Below are 12667 nucleotides of genomic sequence, written 5' to 3' on the forward strand. Positions count from 1 at the left end.
ATATATATTTTTCATCTTTGATTGCTTCCTTACCATGTTTCCCTTGACTTGAACAAGATTCCTATCAAAATACCCTTACATTATGATAGCTGGGGTTAGAGCCGAGCGGTTTGGATATCGCCAGCTTCATGTTATTAATGTATTTTTTTTTTTTATTGTGTCTGCATCACAATGTACTTTTTTCTATTAAAGGACTTCCTGGCCTGCTAATGAAGATGGACGACTTATCACGTCAGGCAACAATACTATCAGCTCGACGTCCTGCTGTCGCTCTGCCAGAGAGGAGCTGGCCAACAGCAGCTTGACAGGAAAAAAATCCAATGCTTTTAAGGATAAGCATGAGAAACCAAAACTGGATGACAAGAAAGTGTCTGCTATTATTGGTGAGTATAAGTTAAATCAATCTGATTAAAACCATATCCACATCAGGGAAGTGGATCTGACCCTTTTCCTATCTCCAAGTCGTTCCGTGATCGTTTGGCATGAAGTATAGATATCCATAGCTTCCAGTCGGCTTGGTCCATGAATTGACTGCGAGATGTTCGTTTTGACAGATTTATAGGCATGGGTGGTCACATTAGCTGTGATCTCGTCGGAAACCAACATCAAGTGACAAAGCAAAAACCGCAGCGCACGGATATCTACACCTTTTTCTCGTTTGATATCTTATATCGGCATTCTCCGCCTTACTATTTAACAACTAGCGTCGGGAATTTCCGTGAGTTCTGCTGCAAGTTGAGAAGTGAACGACTTTTAGATAGGGAATGTGTCAGATCCCCTTCCCGATGTGGATATGGTTTCAATCAGATTGAAGTTAAATATTTTTATTAGAATTCTATTAATGCACTTTCGTGATTGTTCGAACGCCATTGGGGACACCCATCAAGTACACAACAAGATTCACAAGAAAGTGAAATCCTGAAAATAATTTGAAAAATATTTCACACACTGAATGGATTCTCTATATAGCTAATGAATAGTGTACATGCACTGTCAGAATTTGATACAGATTTGTTGCAGTTCGTAAAGCCTGGCATGATTGCACCACATATGATTTTGTGTGCGTCAAGCAGTGCAAGTGCCTTACAGCATAGAAACGCGTGATATGCAATGTATGCAGTGTGTTGACTATCCATTGCATTGATTAAATGATAGACATCACTCTCTTTATCGAGCTGAAAAATGCCATAGTGTAACTCATTGCATGACAGCTAGTGTCTTGGTGTCTGCAGACACTAATTCTGGTATATTTTATTGATCTTTCAGATTTTGTGAAGAAGCTCCATCCCTCAAGTGAAGCAAATGTGATAAAGAAAATCATTGGAGTGAAACTGAACATTGCGCAGAAAATGGGAAAAAAAGAAGGCCTCAGAAACAAATTCTGCTGGACGTCTAGCCGTCTCTAACAGTCGGGGAAGCGTGGTGATCATGTTGATTTATGCTGCTGACATTTATTTATTACGTCAAGATTTGAGTTACATGTATATAATAAATACAAGTCAACATTCATTCAACTGCAATATTTGTCTTTCTCCATTGCCAGTGTTAGACCACAGATTTTGTAGAATGCCTGCCCAATCATTTCTACATCATTCTGAACCGTATTCCACAGAAAGCCATTCCATAGGAGCCTGTTCTATAGAACTACTCTTTAGAACTTTCTTCTATAGCACTATTCTTTAGAGATCTATAGAACCATTCTTTAGAACCCTGTTCTATAGAACCATTCTTTAGAACCATGTTCTATAGAACCATTCTTTAGAACCCTGTTCTATAGAACCATTCTTTAGAACCATGTTCTATAGAACCATTCTTTAGAATCCTGTTCTATAGAACTTCGGTCCTAAAGTTCATTAGAAATTCTATAGAGATATTCTTTAGAAATTCTATAGAACTTCGGTCCTAAAGTTCATTAGAAATTCTATAGAGATATTCTTTAGAAATTCTATAGAACATTTTTTGCAGGGCAACACGATTCTCGATTCAAAAAACGACTTTTTTCCCGATTAAAAACGATTCTCTATTCATTCAATACATAGGATTTCAGCAGGATCTATCCCAGTCTGCTGACATGCAAGCAGAGTAGTAGATTTTTTGTAAAAAGCTTTTATAATTGTAAAGGACAATGTTTTATCGACTGATTGCAATAATGTAAATTTGTTTTAACTATTAAATGAACCAAAAAATATGACTTATTTTATCTTTGTGAAAATATTGGACACAGTGTGTTGTCAAGCTTATGAGATGCGATGCAAATGTAAGCCACTGTGACACTATTGTTCATTTTTTAATTTTTTTATAAATGTCTAATGATAATGTCAATGAGGGATTTTTAATCACTGCTATGTTGAAATTGTAACTAATGTTGATACTGTTGTTGATGCTCTGTGTCGTGTTTGTGTCTCCTCTCAATTGCTCTGTTTATTGCAGTTCTGAGTGTTGCTGGGTCGGGTTTGGTTTTGGAATTGGATTGCATTGTACGGTATTGCTGCGTATTGTTTTGTTCGATTGATTCATTAAAAAAAAAAAAAAAAATAATAATAAAATAATAATAACACAAAAATAAAAAATAAATCGATTTTTTTAAAAATGAGAATCGATTCTGAATCGCACAACGTGAGAATCGCGATTCGAATTCGAATCGATTTTTCCCCACACCCCTATTATTTAGAGTTGTATTCACCTCATGAAAATCCATAATGTAGTAGTAAACGAGAAACCCACAATATTATTAGCGACTTCAAAAGGTCATTTGTAATACAGTCTTTACTACCCCCTACAGGTGGTTCACTGTTACTACAGGCAACATGGCGGCCCCTTTCAGGATACTGTGTTGCTCCGGTGAGACAGAGGTTAATCACCTCGACAGCTGCCTTTTTTCCTATTAATACGCATTTGAATTGACTGTTGTACGATTATAATTTAGCTACTATCTACTCTGACGCCACTGTTTATTTTAAAAAGCGAGTAATTCCACTAACTGCATGTTAGCATGGCCAAATCTAATGCTAACGGGGTGGCTCAGGGAGTGACGTAGTTGTACGGTTTTAAAGGACATCACTTTTTGAAAAGAAGTGTCTGTTCTTAACTTGTTTATTTGTCCTATTTTTGTAGTGTTGAAACACTCCTGCAGACGGTTTAGCACAACGTGTGGCGTTCAAGGAGGAGAAAAGTGGAGGAAGGAGTAAGTATGCCTTGGACTAACACATTCTAATAATGTAAATAAATGTTTCTGTCTCACAGGCAGTCTGAATTACGATAACTGGTATAACACAGTTCATAGTGCAGCAATGGGAGTACAGTATTAGTGCGTGTGTGTGGTTCTGAGCTGCGATTCCATAGTTAAATAAATAATAATGATAAATGGGTTGTACTTGTATAGCGCTTTTCTACCTTCAAGGTACTCAAAGCGCTTTGACACTACTTCCACATTTACCCATTCACACACTGATGGAGGGAGCTGCCATGCAAGGCGCTAACCAGCACCCATCAGGAGCAAGGGTGAAGTGTCTTGCTCAGGACACAACGGACATGACGAGGTTGGTACTAGGTGGGGATTGAACCAGGGACCCTCGGGTCGCGCACGGCCATTCTTCCACTGCGCCACGCCGTCCCTAGTTGGATTATTACGGATTAAACTGATTGATTGATTGATTGTGACTTTTATTAGTAGGTTGCACAGTGAAGTACATATTCCGTACAATTGACCACTAAATGGTAACACCCGAATAAGTTTTTCCACTTAAATTGATTCATGATACAGATATATACTATCATGATAAATAAATAAATGATAAATGGGTTGTACTTGTATAGCATCATCATAATACAGTCATCACACAAGATCATCACAAATTTTAATCACTCGTCTTGAGAACTGTGTGGGCATTAAGGGCGCCGCCCTCAACTGGTTCCGGTCGTACCTAACCGACAGGAGTTTTTGTGTAAAAGTAGACAGTTTTATGTCGTCCACAGCTCCTTTACCACATGGGGTCCCCCAGGGTTCAATCCTTGCCCCAATTTTATTTGCGCTTTACCTTCTCCCCCTTGGTTCTATTTTTAGGAAGTACAGTATTGCATTTCATTTTTATGCCGATGATTGCCAGATTTATTTTCCCATGGCACAAAATAACACGGTTCAAAGTCTTATTGACTGCCTGCACGACATCAAAGTCTGGCTTTCAGCTAACTTCCTGAGCCTAAATGAAGACAAAACAGAAGTTATGTTGTTCGGTCCAAGTCGCTCTCCCTCCCCCAACGTTGACCTCGGCACTCTGACCCCGTATCTCAGCGACTCTGTCACAAACCTGGGGGTAAAGTTTGACTCAGATTTTAAATTCGAAAAACAAATCAGCAGCGTCGTTCAAAAAAGCTTTTATCAATTACGCCAAATAGCGAAAGTGAAACCGCTTCTATCAAGACATGATCTTGAGAAATTAATCCACGCTTTTATCTCGACTCGTCTTGATTACTGTAATGCCCTGTATGTTGGCATTAGCCAGGCCTCCCTCGCCCGCCTGCAGCTCGTGCAGAACTCTGCTGCTCGTCTGCTAACACAGACCCGCAGACGTGAGCACATCACCCCTATTTTAGCGTCCCTTCACTGGCTCCCTGTGCGTTACCGAATACATTTTAAACTCCTTTTATTTGTTTTTAAATGTCTAAACAACCTCGCGCCAACCTATCTCTCCGACCTCCTTCAGCCTTACTGCCCCACCCGATCCTTAAGATCAGCCGATCAGCTGCTGTTGACGGTCCCTGACACAAGGCTGAAGCTTAGAGGTGACAGAGCTTTCGCCGTTGCTGCTCCCAAGCTCTGGAACGACCTACCCCTGAGTGTTAGACAAGCCTCCTCTCTTCCTGTTTTTAAATCTCTCTTAAAAACATACTTTTATTCCATGGCTTTTAACACTGAGTGATATCCATCCTGCAATGGCGCCCCATAATACACCTGCTGTGATCCTGTTTTTATGTTTTTATGTTTTTATGTTTTTATTAATTCTATTTTAATTATTTATTTTTTATCATGTTCTGTTTGTGTTGTGTTGTGTTTGCTCGGTACTCGTTTTATCTTTAACCTGCTCATTGTACAGCACTTTGGCTACCCCTGTGGTAAATTTTAAATGTGCTTTATAAATAAAGTTGATTTGATTTGATTTGATCACATTGAATTATTTACAATCCGGGGTGTGGAGGGGGGCGGGTTTGGTTGTTATCATCAGTCATCAACAATTGAGAACAGAGAACTGGATATTGGAACAGTGTAGGTCTGACTTGGTAGGATATGGACAGCAAGTAGTGGGGGTGGGGGGGGGGGAGAGAGAGAGAGAGAGAGAGAGAGAGAGAGAGCAGAAGGCATAAGAAAAAGTATCTGCATTTGATTGTTTACATTTGATTATTAACAATCCGGGGAGGGTGTTAGTTTAGGGTTGTAACTGCCTGGAGGTGAACTTTTATTGCGGTTTTGAAGGAGGATAGAGATGCACTTTCTTTTACACCTGTTGGGAGCGCATTCCACATTGATGTGGCATAGAAAGAGAATGAGTTAAGACCTTTGTTAGTTTGGAATCTGGGTTTAACGTGGTTAGTGTAGCTCCCCCTTGTGTTGTGGTTATGGCGGTCATTTACGTTAAGGAAGTAGTTTGACATGTACTTCGGTATCAGGGAGGTGTAGCGGATTTTATAGACTAGGTTCAGTGCAAGTTGTTTTACTCTGTCCTCCACCCTGAGCCAGCCCACTTTGGAGAAGTGGGTAGAAGTGAGGTGTGATCTGGGGTGGAGGTCGAGAAGTAATCTGACTAGCTTGTTCTGGGATGTTTGGAGTTTAGATTTGAGGGTTTTGGAGGTGCTAGGGTACCAGGAGGTGCTGCTACGGTACCAGCATGAATTGATTAACGTGGACCCCGATTTAAACAAGTTGAAAAACTTATTCGGGTGTTACCATTTAGTGGTCAATTGTACGGAATATGTACTGTGCAATCTACTAATAAAAGTTACAATCAATCAAAAGTAACGTTCACCATTTAGTGGTCAATTGTACAGAATATGTACTGTGCAATCTACTAATAAAAGTTTAAATCAATCAAAAGTACACTGCAAAAACTGAAATCTAAGTAAGATTAAATATCTCAAATAAGGGTGATATTTGGTTATTTTCTGTCTGATAAGATAATCCTTCTCACTAAGCAGATTTTATGTTAGTGTTTTACTTGTTTTAAGGGTTTTGGTCCTAAATTATCTCAGTAAGATATTACAGCTTGTTGCTGAGATTGTATGACCTATAATGAGTAAAAGATGCTTGAAACTAGAACATCAACTGCTGCAAAGCTGTGTCATCAACACTCACAAGTATAAAACTGCTTTTTCAAAGTAATAATTTCTTATTTCAAGCATGAATAAAAAAAATTGTGACTTTGACATAGGGCTGGGCGATATATCGCGGGTTTGTCTCTGTGCGATATAGAAAATGACTATATCGTGATATCGAGTATACGTTCTCACGCAGTTGCTTTTAGCTGCGGGCATTACACTACAGGCTCTCCTCGCACTTTCCTGTTTCTCCTTCTCATAGACAGCAAGCGCACCTTCTTACATACGTCACATACGTATACGCCCTCTCCCAGCATAGAGGTAGCAGCATGGCTAACGTTAGCTGTGATGTTAGCGGAGTGGTGCGAGCGGTAATACAAGAGAGAGAAGGTGCCAATCTGGTAACAAATGGAGGAATAATTAATTCCCAAGAAAAACAGCAGGGGGTCCATCGTCTGGCGGTGGTTTGGCTTCAAGTGGGAATATGTCGAACAGACAACCGTAATTTGTCAAGTGTGGGGCAAAAGCGTTGCTATAAAAAGTAGCATTACTGCTGTAACAAACAGTTCAGGGTGTCCCAAGTTACCGGAGTGTGTTAGGTAAGGAAGAGGAGTTTTGTCCCTCCAGAGTTGTTGCCGTAGGGCTGTGACGTAGGGTGTGTGTGGTTGTGGAAGGAGGTGTGTGATGTTGACATTAAAGAAGCGATGGCTACCGAACCTGCTCTAATGTCTCCCGTTTATTATTTTATTAGATAAGTACACTGTATAGTCGAACCCAGGACACTCGGCTACACTGCTAATATGTAGCATCATTTGAAAAGTCACCCGCTAGACAATGAAGAGTGCTTACTGCGCACGTCAATATCTCCGTTTGGTGCCACACGTCCACACCATCAAAAGGCAGAGGCAAACATTTCCAGATCAACACCGTATGAAAACAATTGTGATTTTCTTTTAGTTGTGATTTCCTTCTCTGCATGAAAGTTTTAAAGTAGCATATATTAATGCAGTATGAAGAATAATGTTTTAATGTAGACACATAGAATCATCATACTGCTGTGATTAAATGCATCAAGTGTTCATTCAAGGCTAAGGCAAAATATCGAGATATATATCGTGTATCGCGATATGGCCTTAAAATATCGCGATATTAAAAAAAGACCATATCGCCCAGCCCTACTTTGATACAATTGTGTCTCATAATTAAAACAGATGACATGTGACATTTCAAACAATTTTGAACAGAAATAGTTCATGCACATTCAGATAAATTCTTCAAAATTACAATTAAAAAAAAAAATAAATAAATAAAAATATATATATATATATATACCGGTGTATATATATATATATATATATATATTCCTTGCGCACTAATTGACTGAAAGAGCATGCACTTGGCACGATGATGCCATGTTATCGATGGAAAAATGCATCTTTAGACAATATGATTTGCCTGAGCGGCTAGGAGACCCCGAGAGTAACGAGCGGTTGCCTTGTTGCCTTTCCATTAAGAAAAATAAACTAGTTTTTAGTATAAGTTTGCTGGTTTCAAGAAATGTAATGCCAAGCGCATATCATTATGTCAAGATAATGGCACTAGCATTTACTTAATTTAAGAATATTTTTCAACATACTGAGAAAAAAGGTCTCATATTTGTTTTTTCTACCAAGAAAAGTGCACTTGTTATTAGTGAGGATATACTTATTTTAAGGTATTTTGGGGTTCACTCAGGTTAACTAATTTAACTTTTTTTGGAAAGTCTTGACAAGCCCAACTTTCCTGTTCTATTGGCAGATAATTTTGCTCAGTTCAAGTAAAGTACCCCTAATTTTTGTATTTTTTTCCCTTGTTTTTGAACACTGACTTTTTGCAGTCTAATGTTTACTTACTTGTGAGGAGCCAGTCCATATGTGCAATGCCTTTAGACCAGTGTAGGTCATACTTGCCAACCTTGACACCTCAAAATTAGGGAAATATTCAAAAAAGCTGCAAAGGGGCAGGATGGGTTGGTCAATTGTGTGTGTGTGTGTATGTGCGTGCGCGTACCGTGTTTTCCAGACTATAAGGCGCACCTAAAATCCTTTTCCCCCCTCAAAACTCAACAGTTCGCCTTATAACCCAGTGCGCCTAATGAACGGAATAATTTTGGTTTTGCGCACCGACCTCGAAGCAATTTTCATTGGCACATGGTGTAATGATAAGTGTGACCAGTAGATGGCAGTGAAACATAAGAGATGCGTGTAGACTGCACTATGATGGAAATATGACTCAAGTAAACAAATGGTAAATGGGTTATACTTGTATAGCGCTTTTCTACCTGCAAGGTACTCAAAGCGCCTTGACACTATTTCCACATTCACCCATTCACACGTAATGAAAGATTAAAATATGCTTACTTTTGAAAATATTAAAAGGGCACATTTATTAGAAAACCAAGACTTTTATCGATATTTGCACATTATGTTAATATGAAGGTGAAAAATGTACCAGTAACAAAGACCAGTATATGTTTAATTGAACTGTTTACAAAAGCCTACACAAAAATAACCCAATTTGAACCCAATTGCTGGTTCAGAAAAGGACGAACACCTTATTTTGGGTTAATTTCTTCAACCCAATTTTTGCGTTGAATTTCAACCAAAAAGTTGAGTTATGATAACTTAATGTTGGGTTATTCCCAACCAAACTATTGGGTTGAATTATTTAACCCAAAAGTTGATTTATGCTAACTCAATGTTGGCATCGTTGGGATATAAACAAAAACATATTATTTTGACATTTAAAGTTAAAGCGCGGCCACCGCTGCTGCCCACCGCTCCCCCCACCTCCCCGGGGGCGACCAAGGGTGACGGGCCAAATACAGAGAACAATCCCACCACACCCAGTGTGTGGGATTGTAGGATAAAACAACAACAACATTTTAAATGTTCCATTGAAAATATAGAACATTACACACGGCACTCAAAAATGTATCAAAATGTTTTAGTACGACTTTGGTAAGCTACGAAGCCGCACTTATTTGGAACATCCCACAGGTGTGCAGGCTAATTGGGAACAGGTGGGTGCCATGATTGGGTATAAAAACAGCTTCCCAAAAAATGCTCAGTCTTTCACAAGAAAGGATGGGGCGAGGTACACTCCTTTGTCCACAACTGCGTGAGCAAATAGTCAAACAGTTTAAGAACAACGTTTCTCAAAGTGCAATTGCAAGAAATGATGGCACACGGTCCCATCATTGCCCGTGGGCCGTACGTTTGACACCCCTGGTCTAGAAGTAATATTTTCATGTACAAGCATTGAACAGGTACATTTCTTTAAATAAACCAAAATGTACAACAATGTAAACAGCAGTCACAATGTGCTGATTGAAATAGCGACAGTTACACTCCTGTTGTGACAATATTATAATTGCATAGTTGTGGTTGTCATTTACGTTTTAAATGCAGTTTAAAACACGTACATTGCTTTTTCGTATGTTTTTAGGCATGGATTTGCACGCAATGGCACAGCGTATGGACCCCTGACAGATCTTCCTGATTGGTCTTTTGCAGGTATACATCACGGCCTAAAGTTTTCTTCATTTTTGACTTTGGGGTTAATATTCTGCTTACATTCCCGAGCAGATGGCAGACCAGCACCTCCACTGAAGGGCGTGTTAAGAAGGCGTCAAGAGAGAGAGGCCTTAGCCGTAAGTACCCCTCCACCCGAAACATGACAGCAGCGTTTACAAGCGTTAAACGTGCACTGTCTCATCCGCAGAGGCGCATCTTGATGCTGAACTCTGAGATGGACAAAGGCATGGAGTCTTGGCAAGAGAGAAAGGACGACGTTATAAGAATGGAGGAGTACAAAAAGTCTCTCATGCTCAAACCCAAAGGAAAGCTACTGAACAAGAAGCATACTCCAAGTTAGAAACAGTCCTGGTAAATCCCCTGTCATGTTGTATAATATTATGATTTTTTCAATTATGTCTGGTTATTATGTGGAATAAAAGGATTTATTTGGATGTTTGGCATCTTTGGTGTTTGTTGTTGTCAGGTGATGTTTTTGAGCGTCCGCTAGAGGGCAGCAATTCTCTTGTGAAAAACAGTGGCGGCTCAACACCATTTTGTTTCTCTTCAGTAGGAACTTCATAGGTCAACTTGCACAAACCAAATATCTGTTTTGTTTTTGGGGTTGCAGCTATCTGTTTGTAAAGGTGCAGGTGTAGAATCTTGAAGGGTGTATTGGTATGCCAGTATGAAGCCTCATTGAGGTGTAAACGTTTTGCAGAGGCAGCGTTTACAAAATAATGTAAGCTCATCCATCCTTAATTATTTTCTACCTTTTTCGTGTTGTGTAAAACTTCCATGCTCTTTGCAGACTTCAGCAAAGAAGCCACAATCACGTTAGTAATAATTAGTCCCGCCAGGGGCTGAGTTGCAAATTCCTTCCTCCCTTGCCCTCATTCCTTGTCTTAACTTCCCTCAGGCAGCTGCGACCACAGTGGCTCCACAAGATGTTGCAAGACATGTCCAAGTGGTCCACCGGGCAATGATGGGACCCTCGCACCTGGACCATCAAAGACCTCCAAAAGTGAAAACTCAAAATTTTTTCTTTTCTCTTCTTCTTTTGCCCTGTTGGTCCTTCCTTCTGCTTGTTTTGGTTTTGAGGAAATGAGAAGCAGATGTTGTTGGCTATTGTGCACAAGTCAGCAGTGGAGGAGGGGTGAGGCAATGTGAGGTGAGGGCGGGGGAAGATCAGCTGACAAACCAACAAACAGGAAGTAGACTGGGCCATGTCTATAGAATCAGTGTCACAGTCAAGACCTACAACTTTATTGGTCTTGTTTCTTTTGTTTTACACTCAAACACATACACCAGGGGTGTCCAAACGTTTTGACTTGGGGGCCGCATAGGGCTAAATGTCGTTGAGGGCCGAAAGCCGACTGCATGTAGAGTAGCTATATATATATATATATATATATATATATATATATGGATATGTATATTAGGGTTGTACGGTATACCGGTATTAGTATAGTACCGCGATACTAATGAATCATATTCGGTACTATACCGCCTCTAAAAAGTACCAGTCATTTTCCCATCATGCTTTGTAATGGATGGGTGTAATTTTTATATTTTTATGGTGATTGGACGTTTTTTTTTTATAATATCCACAAAGTTCAGTGACCATGTCTGTTAATATTTTGTGTTGGTTGGATTTTTTTGATTTTTTTTTTTTTTTTGCACCATTACTAGGCAAGGTTGTTTGCATTCGGCATACTTGCCAACCCTCCCGGATTTTCCGGGAGACTCCCGAAATTCAGCGCCTCTCCCGAAAACCTCCCGGGACAAATTTTCTCCCGAAAATCTCCCGAAATTCAGGCAGAGCTGGAAGTCACGCCCCCTCCAGCTCCATGCGGACCTGAGTGACGTCAGGTGCGCAACACCACGTAAATCATTGGCCAACCAAAAAGTAACCCCAGTACGCTATAGCCAACATTCACCAGGAGATGGCAACAGACAAACATAGATCACTATTACATTCCTCCCCTTTTAGAAATGTATAGAAGTTACTCAAAATAAATAAACAACCCAACCAAAAAATGCAGCAGCTCAATTAAAAAACTGTACTTAAGCCACATTATTTTCTTTTTTTTTTTAGTACTGAACTCTTAACCCTCATTTGTAAAAAATAACATGCTTATTATACAAACAGTATTTGTACACCTTTAACACAGATTTTTATACTGTCTTCAGAGATTCAGTTTTTTTGGTGGTACTCGAAACCTTTCTGGGTACCTGCGAAAGGGTGTTCAGCATGGTTAGAAAAATAGTGACAGAGAATAGAACAAGGATGGACAGTTCAACCCTTAACTCAACAATGAGTAGATGAGTGTTATGTGTGTGTATATGTGTAAATAAATGAACACTGAAATTCAAGTATTTATTTTATTTATATATATATATATATATATATATATATATATATATATATATATATATATATATATATATATATATATATAATAAAAAATATATATAGCTAGAATTAACTGAAAGTCAATTATTTCTTATATATATATATATATATATATATATATATATATATGTATATATATATATATATGTATATATATATATATATATATATATATATATATATATATATATATATATATATGTATGTGTGGGGAAAAAAATCACAAGACTATTTCATCTCTACAGGCCTGTTTCATGAGGGGGGGTACCCTCAATCGTCAGGAGATTTTCTGACGATTTTTTTTCTCCTGACGATTGAGGGTACCCCCCCTCATGAAACAGGCCTGTAGAGATGAAATAGTCTTGTGATTTCTTTCCCCACACATACA

At 39.0% G+C, this 12667-nt stretch overlaps 1 protein-coding gene across 2 annotated transcripts; it reads left to right on the forward strand.

The window, feature by feature from the left end:
* Window positions 1–2782: 2782 nt before the first annotated feature.
* mrpl52 (mitochondrial ribosomal protein L52) lies at window positions 2783–11470 on the forward strand. 2 transcript variants are annotated; one of them, XM_061960988.1, is made up of 6 exons: window positions 2783–2841; window positions 3115–3184; window positions 9796–9863; window positions 9936–10000; window positions 10072–10235; window positions 10783–11470. In XM_061960988.1, exons 1-5 carry the CDS (start codon window positions 2808–2810, stop codon window positions 10222–10224), a joined length of 390 nt encoding a protein of 129 aa, XP_061816972.1. In that variant the 5' UTR covers window positions 2783–2807; the 3' UTR covers window positions 10225–10235; window positions 10783–11470. The 2 variants fall into 2 exon arrangements, with proteins under 2 accessions (XP_061816972.1, XP_061816971.1); XM_061960987.1 differs by lacking the exon at window positions 10783–11470 and having other exon boundaries at window positions 10072–10318.
* Window positions 11471–12667: the final 1197 nt, after the last annotated feature.

Source organism: Nerophis lumbriciformis, linkage group LG05 (assembly GCF_033978685.3).
Source record: "Nerophis lumbriciformis linkage group LG05, RoL_Nlum_v2.1, whole genome shotgun sequence".
NCBI lineage: Eukaryota > Metazoa > Chordata > Actinopteri > Syngnathiformes > Syngnathidae > Nerophis > Nerophis lumbriciformis.